Source organism: Neoarius graeffei, chromosome 7 (assembly GCF_027579695.1).
Source record: "Neoarius graeffei isolate fNeoGra1 chromosome 7, fNeoGra1.pri, whole genome shotgun sequence".
Taxonomy (NCBI): domain Eukaryota; kingdom Metazoa; phylum Chordata; class Actinopteri; order Siluriformes; family Ariidae; genus Neoarius; species Neoarius graeffei.
Genome location: NC_083575.1, coordinates 16,794,325 through 16,812,121, shown reverse-complemented (window position 1 = coordinate 16,812,121; position 17,797 = coordinate 16,794,325). Strand labels below are relative to the sequence as shown.

The window sequence follows — 17,797 nt, the reverse complement described above, 5'->3', positions numbered from 1 at the left end:
GTAAGTTTGTCTTGCAACCTGAAAAAAACGTAAGCGCCCATAGAGTTTGTTTGACATGACATAGAACCTCTGTGGCCGGTCTGCGGCTCGAAAATCAGCACATCACACGCGCGCTCTCGTGCTTTTCACACGCGCGCTCTCGTGCGTTTCATGCGCGCTCTCCGTGCGTTTCTTGCGTTTTTTGCATGTAGACCGGCCGTAGGAGCACGGTACGGCCGGTTGTGATCGAGGCTTTACATGAAACTAGTGTTGTGTTAGTTGTGTCATCATCGTGCTATCTTTCTTTCTTGCGGTGTGAGTAATTTTTCAACCACAAAACGTTAAAGTATACTTTAGGACTTATTTTTGTACTTCATAATTGTGTTGGGCATACTTTGCATGGAAGGAAAATTGACGTGGTGATCTTTGTTTACATGAAAGTAGTATCGTGCTAGCTCGTAGGGGGTAGGGCTTTCCTTAATGTCATGCAAATGAGCACCATTATGTGCCCGCCCTACACCCAGAGTAGCTGAGATGGAAAACTTTGAGGGCGATTTTCTCCCTTTTCTGTTTTAAGAAGTATACACTTTCAAAAGGCCACACATTCTTCAAATATTGTCAGATCTCCACATGGAAGGCATCATTGGAAAGCTTAGAAACTGTACTTTCTGAATCTGTCAATAACTCAAAATGCCCCCGGGCCGACATGTGTCCCTGGATTCTGTGATCTGCCACATATTCACTGCTGATTTCTTACTCTGTTTACTGCTGGTTATCATTCTGTTTATTGCTGGTTATTATTCTACTTACTACTGACTATTGCTTTATACACTACTGATTATTACTTGTATACATTGTATCGCCATTTATATTGAATTATTCCTTGGCTGTTATTGGTGCTATATCTGATAAGTATTAGTTTGCTAATTTGTGTCAGCTATTTCAATAAATGGTACCTTTGGAGTAAACTGTGTCCTGTCTATTGCTACAGCATTCACTGAGTGCCAGCCTCTGCCAACAAGTATTCTAATTGCCTTCGCCCATTTGGTTGTTATATGAATGTTATAGATCTAGAGTAAACGTATTGTATTAGAGCTACAATACTCACTAAAACTATAGCAGCATCACCACTAAGTTATTCCATTGATTTTAATAGTTTAGCTATAAGCTATTAGACACTTGAATTAACGATTAATGAATTTGAGACTGATCCCTTTTTACAACCCCAATTCCAAAAAAGTTGGGACAAAGTACAAATTGTAAATAAAAATGGAATGCAATAATTTACAAATCTCAAAAACTAATATTGTATTCACAATAGAACATAGACAACAAATCAAATGTCAAAAGTGAGACATTTTGAAATTTCATGCCAAATATTGGCTCATTTGAAATTTCATGACCGTGACACATCTCAAAAAAGTTGGGACAGGGGCAATAAGAGGCTGGAAAAGTTAAAGGTACAAAAAAGGAACAGCTGGAGGACCAAATTGCAACTCATTAGGTCAATTGGCAATAGGTCATTAACATGACTGGGTATAAAAAGAGCATCTTGGAGTGGCAGTGGCTCTCAGAAGTAAAGATGGCAAGAGGATCACCAATCCCCCTAATTCTGCACCGACAAATAGTGGAGCAATATCAGAAAGGAGCTCGACAGTGTAAAATTGCAAAGAGTTTGAACATATCATCTACAGTGCATAATATCATCAAAAGATTCAGAGAATCTGGAAGAATCTCTGTGCGTAAGGGTCAAGGCCGGAAAACCATACTGGGTGCCCGTGATCTTCGGGCCCTTAGACGGCACTGCATCACATACAGGCATGCTTCTGTATTGGAAATCACAAAATGGGCTCAGGAATATTTCCAGAGAACATTATCTGTGAACACAATTCACCGTGCCATCCGCCGTTGCCAGCTAAAACTCCTATAGTTCAAAGAAGAAGCCGTATCTAAACATGATCCAGAAGCGCAGACGTCTTCTCTGGGCCAAGGTTCATTTAAAATGGACTGTGGCAAAGTGGGAAACTGTTCTGTGGTCAGACAAATCAAAATTTGAAGTTCTTTATGGAAATCAGGGACGCCGTGTCATTCGGACTAAAGAGGAGAAGGACGACCCAAGTTGTTATCAGCGCTCAGTTCAGAAGCCTGCATCTCTGATGGTATGGGGTTGCATTAGTGCGTGTGGCATGGGCAGCTTACACATCTGGAAAGCCCCCATCAATGCTGAAAGGTATATCCAGGTTCTAGAGCAACATATGCTCCCATCCAGACGACGTCTCTTTCAAGGTAGACCTTGCATTTTCCAACATGACAATGCCAAACCACATACTGCATCAATTACAGCATCATGGCTGCGTAGAAGAAGGGTCTGGGTACTGAACTGGCCAGCCTGCAGTCCAGATCTTTCACCCATAGAAAACATTTGGTGCATCATAAAACGTAAAATAAACAAAAAAGTTGAACATACGACAAAAATACGACAAAAAAGACCTAAGACAGTTGAGCAACTAGAATCCTACATTAGACAAGAATGGGTTAACATTCCTATCCCTAAACTTGAGCAACTTGTCTCCTCAGTCCCCAGATGTTTACAGACTGTTGTAAAGAGAAAAGATGTCTCACAGTGGTAAACATGGCCTTGTCCCAACTTTTTTGAGATGTGTTGTCATGAAATTTAAAATCACCTAATTTTTCTCTTTAAATGATGCATTTTCTCAGTTTAAACATTTGATATGTCATCTATGTTCTATTCTGAATAAAATATGGAATTCTGAAACTTCCACATCATTGCATTCCGTTTTTATTTACAATTTGTACTTTGTCCCAACTTTTTTGGAATCGGGGTTGTACATGAGACTGATTCGATAAGCCTATTGCACCTACACTGTGAAATACTAATTGTGTGTGTGTGTGTGTGTGTGTGTGTGTGTATGTAGGTTGTTGTTATGGGATTGTGATGAGCGAAGCTACAGTTACTTTGTCGAGGTGTCCACTAATCAGCAACACTGGGTTAGAGTGGTGGATCGCACTCGAGTGGCATGCAGGTTGGTTTTTCAATTCATTGCTCCTTTCCCCTCACTTTGTTTCTGTTTACAGTTTTCAACAAGTCTTACTTGTAAAGCTATAATAGTTGAGTCTTGTCTTGGCTTTCAGTCTCACCAATTTGAGTATTTTGTCTCAGTCGTGACTGTGTGTACTTTGTAGCTTTACACACACAAAGACATTCACTGTTCTCACATACAGTTTCTATGTTTTACAGTGTCTTGCAAAAGTATTCGTCTCCCTTGGTTACAAGAGGCAGTTAAAATGAATTTTGGGGGGGGTTAGCACCATTTGAGTTACACAGCTTGCCTACCACTTTAAAGGTGTAATTTTTTTTTTTTTGTGACACAAACAATACGATGAGAAAAAAACCGAAATCTGGAGTGTGTATAGGGTATAGGTATTCACCCCCAAATATCAATACTTTTCTTGAGCCACTTTTTGCTGCAATTACAGCTGCAAGTCTCTTGGGGTATATCTCTGTTAGCTTAACACATCTAGCCACTGGGATTTTTGCCCATTCCTCAAGGCAAAACTGCTCCAACTCCTTCAAGTTAGATAGGTTGTGTTGGTGTACAGCAATCTTCAAGTTATGCCAGAAATTCTCAATTGGATTGAGGTATGGGCTTTGACTCGGCCATTCCAAGACATTTAAATGTTTCCCTTTAAACCACTTCAGTATAGCTTTATCAGTATGTTTAGGGTAATGACCCTGCTGGAATGTGAACCTTCATCCCAGTCTCAAACCTCTTGGCGACTCAAACAGGTTTTCCTCCAGAATTGCCCTGTATTTAGTGCCATTCATCTTTCCTTCAATCCTGACCAACTTTCCTGTCCCTGCAGATGAAAAACATCCCTACAGTGTGATGCTGCCACCACCATGCTTCACTGTAGGAGTTCTCAGGGTGATGGGAAGTGTTGGGTTTGTGCCACACATGGCATTTCCCATGATGGCCAAAAATTTTGGCCTCATCAGACCAGAGAATCTTCCATGTGTTTGGGGAGTCTGTTACTTGTCATTGGGCAAACTCCAAACTTTTTTTTTTCCCCTTTCTTGAAGCAATGGCTTTTTTCTGGCCACTCTTCCATAAAGCCCCGTTCTATGGGGTGTATGGCTTAAAGTGGTCCTATGGACAGATACTCCCATCTCTGCTGTGGATGTTTGCAGCTTCTTCAGTGTTATCTTTGGCATCTTTGTTGCCCTCCTTGGCTGGTCTGAGTTTTGGTTGGTGGTCTTCTGTTGTCAGGTTTGTAGTGGTGCCATATTGTTTCTATTTTGCTATAATGGCTTTCATGGTGCTCTGTGAAATATTCAAAGATTCGGAGATATATAATTTATTATTCCTTTCTTCTTCTTCTTTTTTTTTTTAAACAACCCTGCTCTATACTTCTCCACAACATTGTCTCTGACCTGTTTGGAGTGCTCCTTGGTTTTCATGTTTGCTTAGTAGTGTTATAGAGTCAGGGTCCTTCCAGAACAGGTTGATTTAACAGATATCATGTGACACTTATTGCACATGGGTGGGTCTTAATTAACTAATTATGTGACATTATGAAGCGAGTTGGTTGGACCATACGAAAGGGGGTGAATACCTATGTACACTCCAGATTTCTGGTGGGTTTTTTTTCCATTTGTCACAATAAAAAAAATTGCACCTTTTTAAAGTAGTAGATGTGTTGTATAAATCAAATGGTGCTAACCCCTCAAAAATCCATTTTAATTCCAGCTTGTAATCTGACAAAACAGGACAAACACCAAGGGGGATGAATACTTTTGGCAAGCCACTGTAGGTCAGAGGTGCCAGCATTTACAGTTTAGCAATACGGGAGATACCTGAATACAGTTTTTCTGAATTTTAAGCTAAAGCAACCTTCAGACCAAGCACAAATAGTGTTGAATTTTAATTCCAGAATAAATCTTGGACATTGTTAAAGATGGCATGTTAATTATGATGATTTAATATGCAAGTTGTTCAAAGTGATTTTTTTTTTCTTTAAGTGTCTCGCCCAAGCTCTGTCTCTTATCTGTGTAGGTCATGGCAGACTCTGCATTTTGAGAGACAGCCAGCTTCCTTCATTCGCATTGTGGGGACACACAACACAGCTAATGAGGTGAGAATGAGGAAACATGACGAGCTGCATTTTGTGTTCCTTTAAAAACCTATAAAAAAGGAAAAAATTGGGCTGGTGAAGGAATGACTGTTTATAGTTGTAACGTAAGTGGTAACAGGAGTTCCACAATTAACTGTAACTATAACCAGATGAAAAGCATGCCATTCTTTCTTTAATTAATAAAAATTGGTGGCTTGGGAAATTGTATTATTGTGGTGGAAGAGGAATGAAACACTTGGACATGCAGTTATTGGAAAATAATTAGCTTGTGGGTGGTAATAATGTACTTTTGTAAAATGTTAAAGAACTTAAGTTCATGTTTGTCCATTTCAAGTTACATTTCATGTAATGGTATGTCAACAGGCTCTGTCTCTCTCTCTCTCTCTCTCTCTCTCTCTCAGGAAAGTTCTCATGAACTGATGCAAATGAATTGAAACTTTGTGATTGTAGTATTTAGCATCTTCCATGTGAAAGTATTTGAAGACTAGACTCAAAGTTAAATAAAGCTTTGTACAAAATAATCACTTGTATGTGTTGATGTGTTTCTTGTGTTGTGGGGTTTTTGTAGTGTAGTGGTCATCATGTTCATTTTGCACACAAAAGGTCCCTGGTTTGAAACTGGGTGGAAATACGCCTTATTTTATTTATTTTTAATCAATACATGTATTATGTTTAGATGTTAAGTAAAATATCATGATGCATGTATTTGGTGTATAATGATATTTATTTTTAATTCATGCTCTCTTCCTGTTTTTCCCCTCTCTCCAGGTGTTTCACTGTGTGCACTTTGAATGCCCGGCTCAGCAAGACACTGAGGTCAAAGAGGGCACTCCGGGCTCGGCTCACCCAAACCTGGACCATGGTTCCCAGCCCCAGGGCCTCTCCACCCAGAGATCCACCACTTTGTCCATGCACACATAGGAATGTGAATCATGCAGTGTTTTCTCAAACGTATGCTTATGACAAAACACATCAGGCACTTGTCATAGGTTTGTGTCCCAGCATCAGGTGCTGCTAATAGTATATAAAAAATATATTTATAATAAAATTCCTTCATTCTAGTAATGGGGAGGAGGATGATATTTATGAACTCATTGCTGTATATATGCACTTACTTTTTGTTCCATCAGCTACACAGGCTTTGGAGTCTTTTAATTGTGGAGAACTTTCTGGAATGTTTTCATTGCTTTTAATGAGGTTTTTTTTTTTTTTTCTCCCTGGATGGATGCATGATAGTAGACGTGAAAATATCAAAAATGAGCATCTTTTTTTTTTCTCCTCCCCCCGTCTTTTGTTGTTATTCAACACAAATGGTAGACAGTGAGATACACATCAGTCAAAAAGCTGTCATGGTTCTAAAGAATATAGAAATGACAGATCAAGACAAGTAATGGCTCCTAAGTAATGAGGAAATGAGGAATGTAATGAGGAAAAAAAAAATTTGGAAAATCAGCCCAACAGTGTGTATGATGCAGCTGCGTCAATTTACAAGCCAAGATCCAAATTGAGTCAAAAAGGAAAATGGGTAAACACCCAATAATGGCATTGAAATTGTGTGTGAGTGTGTTAGACACACTTCAAGCTTTGAAAAAAAATTGTCAATAGCCACCACACAGAATTGTTTCCTGTTCTTCCAACTGCCTATAGATAAAGTGATGGGTTTAAAACATGATGCATCATACTTATCAGTTTGTAATTCCGTTTAATGTTACGGAACTATGAAACAGTTGGTTCCTATTATCACATGCGTTATACAATGCCTGGTCAAAAATGATGTAAACTTCTCCAATATTTTGTTGGACCACCTTGAATTTTGATTATGGTGCACATTTGCTTTGGCATTTGCTTCAACAACCTTATGCAATGTCACAACATTTATTTCCACCCAGAGTTGCGTTAATTTTTTACTGAAATCTTGTATCGATGAACCACTCTGTCAAGTCTTCTTCAGCACATCCTTAAGACTTTCAGTGGGGTAAAGGTCAGGACTGTGTGGTGGCCAATTCATGTGTGAAAATGATTCCTTATGCTTCCTAAACCACTCTTTCACAATTTGAACCCTAATTTTATGCCCATACCATCAAGGAAGAAGAAATACATTGATTGGATAACCAGTCAGCTGAATTCATTTTATTTCCACACAATGTTGCTGAGCCTCGACCTGACCAATTGAAGCAATCGCAGGTCATACAACTGCCTCCAGAGGCTTGTACAGTGGCCACTATGCATGATGGGTGCTTCAGCCATTGCTCTGATTGTAGATCTGAGACCACATGACCACATGAACTTTCTCCATTGCTCCAGAGTCCAATCTTTATGCTCCCGAGCAAATTGAAGCCTTTTCTTCTGATTATTCTCACTAACAATGTTTTTAAATAATTTTATGGCCACACAGATGTTTAGTCTCAGTCCTGCAAGTTTTTGTTGCATTGTGCATGTGGAATTGCTCTTAACTATTAATGAGTAAACCATGACATTCTACTGTCAATTTTTTTACAATTCAACTGCATGAAGTGTTTAAGTGATCTCTGATAATGGTCAGTCAATATTTTTTTTTTCCGGCCACATTTTTTCCGTGAAGTTGACAGTTCGCCACTATCCTTCCAGGTAATGTGTTGGATGGTTTGCAATTTCAGCAACCACCTTAGTTGTTTGCTTGATGTAGACCAATAATTTGACCCTTCTGAAATATGGCAACATCTTTTCCACGACCATGGGATACATCACCTAGCATGGTCGTTTAAGAAATGTGAAGCTACTCACTGCATCAGTTAGGGTTAAAAGAATTGTTGCCAGCTAAAACATATTAATCATTGCAGTAATTATCTAGTCAAATGCTCTTAAGTATTTGCTTATTTAAATCCAAATGGTGATGTTCTTTGGTCAGGAAGTGTAGCGACTATAAGCAGTTGTTCCTTTAACAGCCTCTTTTTTTAATAGGTTGTCAAGAACCCGCAAAGCACAAACTCCTCTTCAAGATTTTCTTGTGTCTAAAAACGTGTTATTGAACTGAATCATGTTGGCTCAGGGCCTGATAGAATCATATCCGATGCATCGTGAATTTGAAGTGTGGAGAAACATTACTTGTTTAACTGTATTGCTTTTTCCTCACTGCTAGTAATAAGCATTTCAGGGGTTTTGAATTGTCGGTACATTTATAACAGCTGTAGTCTATGGAAAGCAATTATTAAAAATGATGTAAAGAATGGTCATTTGGCATTTTCAAATGGATTCGGGTGTCTGTGTGTTATAGCAGTCTGAGGTCAAGTTGTAGGTTTAATTTTTCTGACACAGGAGGAAAGTCTTCAGGATAAACAGTAACATGTTAAGCATGTTTGTTTGTTTATTTTGGTTAACAAATGTTTATCGCTGCTCTAATATGTGATAATGCAAGGTTTTACCCTAAAAAACCTGGAAAGAGTAGTGGTCCCCTGAACGCAGCGAAGTGGGCATGTAAGCTAGGGGAGTCCAGGGGCATGCACCCCCAGAAATTTTTGAAATATAAGGGTTCATTTCGTAGCTTCTGGTGACGGCTAGAGCTGATTTTTACCTGTTCAACATGTGTGTGGGGGGGTGCTATATTTTACTTATAACTTTACTGAATTTCCACCTTAAAAACAGGAAGAAAAAGTCAATACAATTACCTGCTTGCATCTCACAAGCAGTGTACTGTTCCAAAGAAGACTGCAGTTTATTTGACATCACTGTATACTTGAGGCAAAGTGAATGGTGATGCAATGTGGTATGAGTTGTTCAAAATACTGATTCATTAAATGTTAGTAATAGTGCGGATGACTTAATACTGTAGGTACCGTCCGTCTAAGAACTACAACAGTCCGTCTAAGGACTACAACTCCCAGCCAACTTCCGCGTTGATCTACGTCACGCCTGGGCAGGATCACCGTCACACCCTCCAGGAAGGCATAAGTAACGGAACACGTTTCCGCTTCCTCCTCTCTCTCGTCTGGATCTCAAGCCGTCTGGACACAAAGAGATTTGCTCCGCTGATAAAGATGTCTTTTCTTTTCCTCAAGAATCAGAGTTTCGTGCTTTTCTTTCACCTTTGGCCACGGTTGATCCTAGAATCGCGCGATTTTAAACTCAACTTGAGCTACAACCGGTTTCCATTTGTTCCTTATAAGTACATACAGGACTGCAGCCCAAAGTAGTTAATTTAAAGTAAGAAGCGGCTGGATCCCTTCTAACTGAAAGCTGTGCACATTGTTTAATCAGAGTTTTCTTCCCACGAGCTACTAAGCGTCGGACCAAGAATTCTCTGTTTCCTACAGAAGTCTCCACAGAATCCTCTGAAACTCAGCCTCTCCAAGAATTCTCTGCTTTCTACAAAAAAAAGTTGAGATACTGAAGTAAGACTTGGCATTTTGGGCAAAAACCTAGTCTTAGGAATTAGCTTTTATGAAGTGTGAATTTAAACTCAGGAACGGTTTAAATGTGTACACGGTAAACACGCAGCGTGTTGAATTGATGAATGTTCTATTTTGTTTTAATCTCTCAATTGTTTAATAGGTTTTGCATGCTCTCTCTTTCTTTCTAACACTTTAATTTCATTATTTACACATATCTGGACCTCATCAAGATTTCAGTGAATTTGGTAATGTTATAAAGCTAGTGGATTAGCTGCTACAGCTAATTCTTCTATCTTATTAGCATCCAGAGATAACTGTATTGTCTCCAAAGGACTGTTAAGCCTTACCACGTGGTCAAACACACCTCAGTTAGCAACTAAAGCTAACTCTCTTGTTTTACTTAGAAACACGTGGTCACCAGGCCTTTCACACACAAACACACCTTAGCTAGCATTCCTTTGTCTTAGCTAGCGCCACAAGGCTAATCTGTGTCTCCACATGTGGCCAACACATCTTAGCTAGCAACCAGAGCTAAAGCCTTTGTTCTCAAACCCCACGTGGTGACACACACCCCTTTGCTAGCCACATACAGCTAATTCTTTTGTCTAATTAGCAACCAAAGCTAGCTCACCAGGCCTCACACACAAAAACACATCTTAGCTAGCATTCCTTTGTCTTAGCTAGCAACACAAGGCTAACCTGTGGCTCAACACGTGGCCAGTACATCTCAATTAGCAACCAAAGCTAACTCTCTTGCTGTACTTAGAAACACGTGGTCACCAGGCCCCCCACACACAAACACATCTTAATTAGCACACAAAGCTAATCTTTTGTCTTCACCACAACACGCACACATCTCACACACACACCTCTCACTGTTTGCATATATTTCAACTGACATTCATTTTTATCTTTGTTATAATAAATTCACTTATTGTTGAAACTGTTTGTGTTCCCATATTTATGAAGTCACACAATCTCAAAAGAATTCAAAGGTGCATATAGGTTGTGTAATATGGTAAGTGATCATAATTTGGAATATACCATAATTTAGCTGTTTGGTAATTTATTATTAAGCACCAAAATTAATGGTATTAATTAATGAGACTGATCCAATGAGACTGATTCCATGAGTGATTTAATGATATGAGACTGATTCAATGAGAATGATTCAATGGTATGATTCAATTTTAATTATTAACCTTCAGATTTAATGAGATTGATCACTCATCATCTCATTATCTCTAGCCGCTTTATCCTGTTCTACAGGGTCGCAGGCAAGCTGGAGCCTGTCCCAGCTGACTACGGGCGAAAGGCGGGGTACACCCTGGACAAGTCGCCAGGTCATCACAGGGCTGACACATAGACACAGACAACCATTCACACTTATGGTCAATTTAGAGTCACCAGTTAACCTAACCTGCATGTCTTTGGACTGTGGGGGAAACCGGAGCACCCGGAGGAAACCCACGCGGACACGGGGAGAACATGCAAACTCCACACAGAAAGGCCCTCGCCGGCCACGGGGCTCGAACCCGGACCTTCTTGCTGTGAGGCGACAGCGCTAACCACTACACCACCGTGCCGCCCGATTGATCACTCACTTAAACTAATTGCACCTACAATACCTAATACTCAAGCCTGAAGTGAACAGTAAACAATGATAAAATGAAAAAACATCAGATGACCTGGCATTTGGCAAAATTCCAGCAACATGCAGCGGACTGGTCATCGCGGTCTCACAACTATGGTCTGCCACTGTTGCGGAGTTGTTTTCTGCAGTTTTCTTTGTGAAAAACTAAGCTGCAACCCGTTGGTGTTTTGCTCACTCCTACCCGGCTTGAAGGCTCCTCCATTTTTGCACAAGTTACCTCTGAATATTAATTGCGCATTGCTTGTCCAATCAACGTGGGATGCCGCACACATTCAACCAATCAGCGCAGAATACCCCTCTCTGACATCAACTGTGAATTTAGGTCAAGTTCAGGGTCTTGGACTTGCATGGACTGTATTGATTACCTCAAATGCTACAAAAGACATGCATGTTGATTCTAGCTTTATACTGTAGGCAGGGATGGTGAGACTATTTTTCGTTGTGTCCCAGGACCTATATGACTGGCCAAATTGGGGTCACTGGCACTGTGGGTGATTTTGATTGAGAGAGATACAGCCACAGTGTGGCGCCACGTTCGTGCCATTTTTTTCCCCACTGACAATCCACAGAGTTAAAGGTTTTTCGGTCATTCTTTGTGAGTATTTAACCTGGAATGGAATATAGAGTACTTTCAGTGAAATCACAGACTTGTTTATCACGCAATGTCCACCATACTGCCTGGTAAATAAATAAACAGCCGCGACAGTTAATAATGAAAATCAAGAGGACTGCAGTCAGTACAAGCTCTCTGAAATGATAAGTCAAGCCAAGTTTATTTGTATAGCGCTTTTAACAATAAACATTGTCACAAAGCAGCTTTACAAAATTTGAACAACTGAAAACATGAGCTAATTTTATCCCTAATCTATCCCCAATGAGCAAGCCTCTGGTGATGGTGGCAAGGAAAATCTCCCTCAGATGACATGAGGAAGAAACCTCGAGAGGAACCAGACTCAAAAGGGAACCCATCCTCATTTGGCCAACAACAGATAACATGACTATAACATTAACAGTTTTAAACATGAAGTCCGATTCATTGATGGAAACTTGAGTGCAAAACTGTTCATGACAACTGCAGTCCTAAAGTTAGCAAGTCAACTGTAGTCCTCAGCCATAAAAGCGTCTTCCAAGTGTGACTTTCAACTGTCCATATGGGGCCGTCCTCCACAGGAGCGATGCGATGAGACTCCAACCAGACACAGGGCACCAGGATGGATCAGGCAGGTCCGAGGAGCAGAAGAGGTCAGTATCTCGATCCCAGGACCGACATGTAACTCAGAGGGACAGATTGGGAGGGGAGGAGAAGAGAGAGAAAACACAAGTTGTTAGGTATGCCTAAGGTCACCTGACTAAGTAGGAACAGTATACATATTGCACCGAGTACAAGCAGGGACTCTGGCAAAACTAACTATGACAGCATAACTAAAAGGGGAGAGCCAGAAGGTAACACAGGCATGAGGGAGCTCCAGGACATAAAGCAGCCAGCCACTACACCGTCGTCAAACTCGAGTGAGCAAGCGAGTGGGGGACTGACAGCATCCATACGTCCAAGTTTACCAAAACACTGTCTGAGGACCCTCCAGATCTACCCCTTTACCTCATAAACACCATTAACAAAAGACTAAACAGATATGTTTTCAGCTGAGACTTAAACGCTGAGACTGTGTCTGATTCCCAAACACACCTTGGAAGGCTGTTCCATAACTGTGGGGCTTTGTAAGAAAAGACTCTGCCCCCTGATGTAGCCTTCACTATACGGGGTACCAGCAGATAGCCTGCACCTTTTGATCGAAGTAGGCGTGGTGGGTCCTCGAGGACCAGAAGTTCACTCAGGTACTGTGGTGTGAGACCATTCAGTGCTTGAAAGGTCAATTGTAGTATTTTATCATCAATACGAAATTTAATTGGGAGCCAATGCAATAAGACAGGGGTGATGTGGTCATATTTTCTAGTTCTAGTAAGGACTTTTGCTGCAGCATTTTGAACTAACTGGAGCTTGTTTATGCACTTATTGGAACATCCAGACAGTAACGCATTACAATAATCCAACTTGGAGGTAATGAAAGTATGAACTAGTTTTTCCGTATCATGTAGTAACATTAAATTTCTTATCTTAGCAATATTTCTGAGATGAAAGAAAGCTATCCAGGTAATGTTATCAATGTGAGTTTTGAATGAAAGACTGGGGTCAGTAATCACTCCGAGGTCTTTTACTGCTGCACGTGAAGAAACAGAAAGGCCATCCAGAGTTATTGTGTAATCAGAAAACCAACTTCTAGCTGGATGTGCTCCTAGTACAAGTACTTCAGTCTTGTCAGAGTTAAGCAGAAGGAAGTCAATAAGCATCCAGTGTTTAATGTCCTTTACACATTCCTCAATTCTATTAAGCTGGTGTTTCTCATCAGATTTTGCAGAAACATACAAATGTTTGTCATCAGCATAACAGTGGAAACTAATACAATGTTTACGAATAATATCATCCAGAGGTAACATATATAAAGAAAAAAAGCAGTGGACCCAAGACAGAACCTTGTGGAACACCAAATTTTACCTCAGTATGTCTAGAAAAATCACCATTTACATCAACATACTGATAGCGATCAGTTAAATAAGACCTGAGCCAGGAGAGGGCTGTTCCCTTAACTCCTACAACATTTTCTAGTCTATCCAGAAGAATGGAATGATCAATGGTATCAAATGCTGCACTAAGGTCAAGCAACACAAGCAGCGAGACACAGCCCTGATCAGCCGCCAACAGAAGGTCGTTTACTACTTTAACCAGAGCTGTCTCTGTGCTATGATGAGGTCTAAATCCTGACTGATACATTTCATGGATGTTATTCCTATGTAAATATTAGCATAACTGCTATGCCACAGCTTTTTCAAGGATCTTGGAGATAAAGGGGAGGTTTGATATTGGCCAATAATTGGACAGCTGACAGGGATCAAGGGCAGGTTTTTTAATCAGGGGTTTGATAACTGCTAGTTTAAAGGATTTGGGTACATAGCCAATCCTAAGAGAAGAATTTATTTTTTAATAGCGGTTCAATTACTTCAGGTATTATCTGTTTGAATAGACGTGTAGGTAAGGGATCTAGTACACAAGTTGAGGCTTTTGATGTGGAGATTAATGAAAGTAATTCAGTTTCTTTTAGGGGAGTAAAACATTCTAATTGCTGATCTGATAGTTATATTGTTAACTACAGGGTCACTTACATTGTCTGACTTTAAATTAGTAGTTTTAATTTTTTGTCGGATGTTCTCAATTTTGTCATTAAAAAAAATTCATGAAGTCGTTGCTACTACATACTACAGGTGTGCATGTGTCTATAGTGGACTTATTCCTGGTTAATTTTGCTACAGTATTAAATAGGAATCTAGGATTATTTTTGTTATCTTCTATTAGGGAGGAGAGATATGTTGATCTAGCAGCACTAAGAGCTTTTCTATACTTCATGAAACTCTCCTTCCATGCTAATTTGAACGCTACCAATTTTGTTTGATGCCATTTACGTTCCAATTTTCGAGTGGTCTGTTTTAAAGTGCGAGTGTCATCATTATACCAGGGTGCTAATTTTTTGTCTCTGACCATTTTCCTTTTAAGAGGAGCTACAATATCTAAAGTATACCGGAATGTTGACTCTAAGCATTCAGTTGCCTGATCAAGTTCTTCAGGGGCTGACAGTGACCCAATCAAAGTTGATAACACTGGGAGATCATTTATAAAGCTCTGTGCAGTAGTTGACATGAATGTACGTTTAATACAGTAGCGGGGAGAGGTGCATATATTATTACTCAGGCATATTTTGAATGAGATGAGATAATGATCTAAGATAACTTCAGATTGTTGAAGTGTGACTATATTTTCTACGTTTAACCCGAATGTTGGTATTAGATCGAGGGTGTGACCACCATTATGGGTCGGTCCTATGACATTCTGATTAATCCCTACTGAATCTAAAATGGACACAAATGCTGTTTTCCAAGGGTCTTCTGGGTTATCGAAGTGAATGTTAAAATCTCCGACATCTAAAGCTTTGTCTAAGGAAATAACCAGAGCCGAGATAAAATCTGCAAATTCAGAAAGAAACTCAGAATATGGCCCCGGGGGCCTGTAAATAATAAGTAATGGAATTAACTGGGTAGACCTATTTTTCGAGGCTACATACATTATATGAGTATGAAGAACTTCAAATGTATTAAATTTATAACCAGCTTTGTGTTACACCTCGATAAGCATTATAAATAACCGCAACGCCTCCTCCTCTGCCAGTTAGACGAGGCTGGTGTATATAACTGTATCCAGGAGGACTAGCTTCATTTAATGCTAGTACATTAAACTCCTGATCAGAAATAAGTTCATTAACCATTAGCACTTTAGATGTAAGAGATCTAATATTTAATAGCCCCACCTTTAGATCAAAGGTGCTGGTAGCAGCTGTACAGTCAGTATGATATAATTTTATATTGATTACGTTACTGGAACAAACTCTGAGTATTTCTACTTTTTTGTTGAGCTCGGGGAACAGACCGTCTTGGTGTAGTGGACCCTGAGTGACGACTCTGTGCAGCTAGCAGACAGTCAGTTTAGCCTGTTCATCTGCTCCCTGGCCTTGACTCTGGATTGTCAGAAATTAACTCGGCCTGTTCTGAGACTATGACCTATGCTGCAGGAAATGAGAGCAGCACCTTCCCGAGTGGGATGGATACCATCCCGCCCTAACAGGCCAGCAGTGCCCTCAAAATTAGCCCAATTATCTATAAAGCCCACACTCTTTTCAGAGCACCACCTGGACAACCAGCAGTTCAGCAACCATAACCTGCTGTAAGCTACATTGCCACGCCACAAATTTATTTCATACCAGCAGATCGCGTTACATTCAAAAACTGAAACATGCAGGCATCACAGATCTATATTATTTACCCACAAATTTATTTATTTATTTTGCACACTGCTTGCGCTCTGTGTGCGTGTGCACGCACGCTCACCACTTCAGATGGGTTAAATGCAGAGGAGGAATTTTGCTGTGCTTGAGTTTACCATTAGACAAAAAAGGCTTATTCTTTTTAATTTACCCACAAATGTATTTATTCCACTTGAAAAGTGTATGGCAAACCAGCTACCAGATTTGGGACACTTGGACATCCTGAATTATTTAGTATTTGGGACTTCTAATTACACTGGAGATACTAAAGGCATACAAAAATACAGATGCCTACCAATATTCTGAGGAAGAGTTCGTGCTGGAATGTTGTGGAAAATTCCCGATGAAGAAAAATTTATTTATTTTTTTATAAACATAAATTATTTAGGGGCGGCACGGTGGTGTAGTGGTTAGCGCTGTCGCCTCACAGCAAGAAGGTCCGGGTTCGAGCCCCGTGGCCGGCGAGGGCCTTTCTGTGTGGAGTTTGCATGCTCTCCCCGTGTCCGCGTGGGTTTCCTCCAGGTGCTCTGGTTTCCCCCAAAGACATGCAGGTTAGGTTAACTGGTGACTCTAAATTGACTGTAGGTGTGAATGTGAGTGTGAATGGTTGTCTGTGTCTATGTGTCAGCCCTGTGATGACCTGGTGACTTGTCCAGGGTGTACCCCACCTTTCGCCCGTAGTCAGCTGGGATAGGCTCCAGCTTGCTTGCGACCCTGTAGAAGGATAAAGTGGCTAGAGATAATGAGATAAATTATTTATTATTTTTTTCATAATACATAAAATATAATTATTTTATGTATTATGACAAAGGTAAGCTCAAATGTGGACTTATAATAGTAACAAACAAGCCAGAGCCTAGAGCTCGCATATTTTATGGTGTTTAGCCTCGTCTGCATTATCAATACATAACAAACATGCTGTTAGTTCAGCCAAGCATTAGATCTAATAAAATATATCGCGTTCGAAGCAAACAAAGCAAAAGTGAACAGAAGGAAAAGGTCACAGCATCGTGGGTACTTTTACATGACGTCATGGCAACTGCGGCTATACGGATGTGCCACAGTTGCCATGACGCCAGGTAAAAGCACCCACGATGCTGTGACCTTTTCCTTCTGTTCACTTTTGCTTTGTTTGTTGAACACATAATCGAACAGAGTTGCCAAAGCAATTAGGAAAAATTCCAGTAGGACCCTGCATCCCAGGATGCATTAAAATTCTGAACAAGGGTTGTGTTTTTTGGCATTTTTGTGCGTAAAAATGCACAATTTCTGTGTTAACGCAATCCCTGGTAGACATATAAACATAGACGCCGCATTGAGCTGGGTGGCCCGTTGCTGGGATACGTCAGAGTGTCTGCCATATTGGATGTGGCAAATCTTCCCTGTAAACCAATGCAAGTAAATGGACTGAACTTCATAAAGCCCCTTTCTACAATAATATTTAACTCGATGCCTTTTATTCACCCATTAAGACACACACGTATATATTTGGGAAACAAACAGGCATCAAAACAACATATATAAATTTTAATGTGATGGTTATAGTGTGCGAAATACCCTGTACACTGCAAACTAGTGATAGATACGCAATAGATAGCTCAGGTAAGCTCAGTCAGCATACCGTAGCAAGCTACCAAAACCTGAGGCCAAAATAACCAACCTACAAGACTGAATATGATAAATGATGGAAATAGTGGAAAAACTGGAAGTAGTGAATG

General features: G+C 40.2%; 2 protein-coding genes across 3 annotated transcripts in view; both read left to right on the top strand.

Moving 5' to 3' along the window:
* The window catches only part of btbd9 (BTB (POZ) domain containing 9), a 64,540-nt gene extending 58,342 nt beyond the window's left edge, over positions 1-6,198 (top strand). For both annotated transcript variants that reach the window (XM_060925324.1, XM_060925325.1), the window contains exons 9-11: positions 2,916-3,023; positions 5,055-5,133; positions 5,902-6,198. In XM_060925324.1, coding sequence (XP_060781307.1) covers positions 2,916-3,023; positions 5,055-5,133; positions 5,902-6,054 — 340 coding nt within the window. In that variant the 3' untranslated portion in view covers positions 6,055-6,198. The remainder of the gene's footprint in view (positions 1-2,915; positions 3,024-5,054; positions 5,134-5,901) is intronic.
* Positions 6,199-8,426: 2,228 nt separating this feature from the next.
* Positions 8,427-17,797, top strand: part of zfand3 (zinc finger, AN1-type domain 3) — a 144,372-nt gene continuing 135,001 nt past the window's right edge. The window contains exon 1 of the mRNA XM_060925331.1: positions 8,427-9,500. The gene's annotated coding sequence lies outside the window, so the exon portion shown is untranslated. The remainder of the gene's footprint in view (positions 9,501-17,797) is intronic.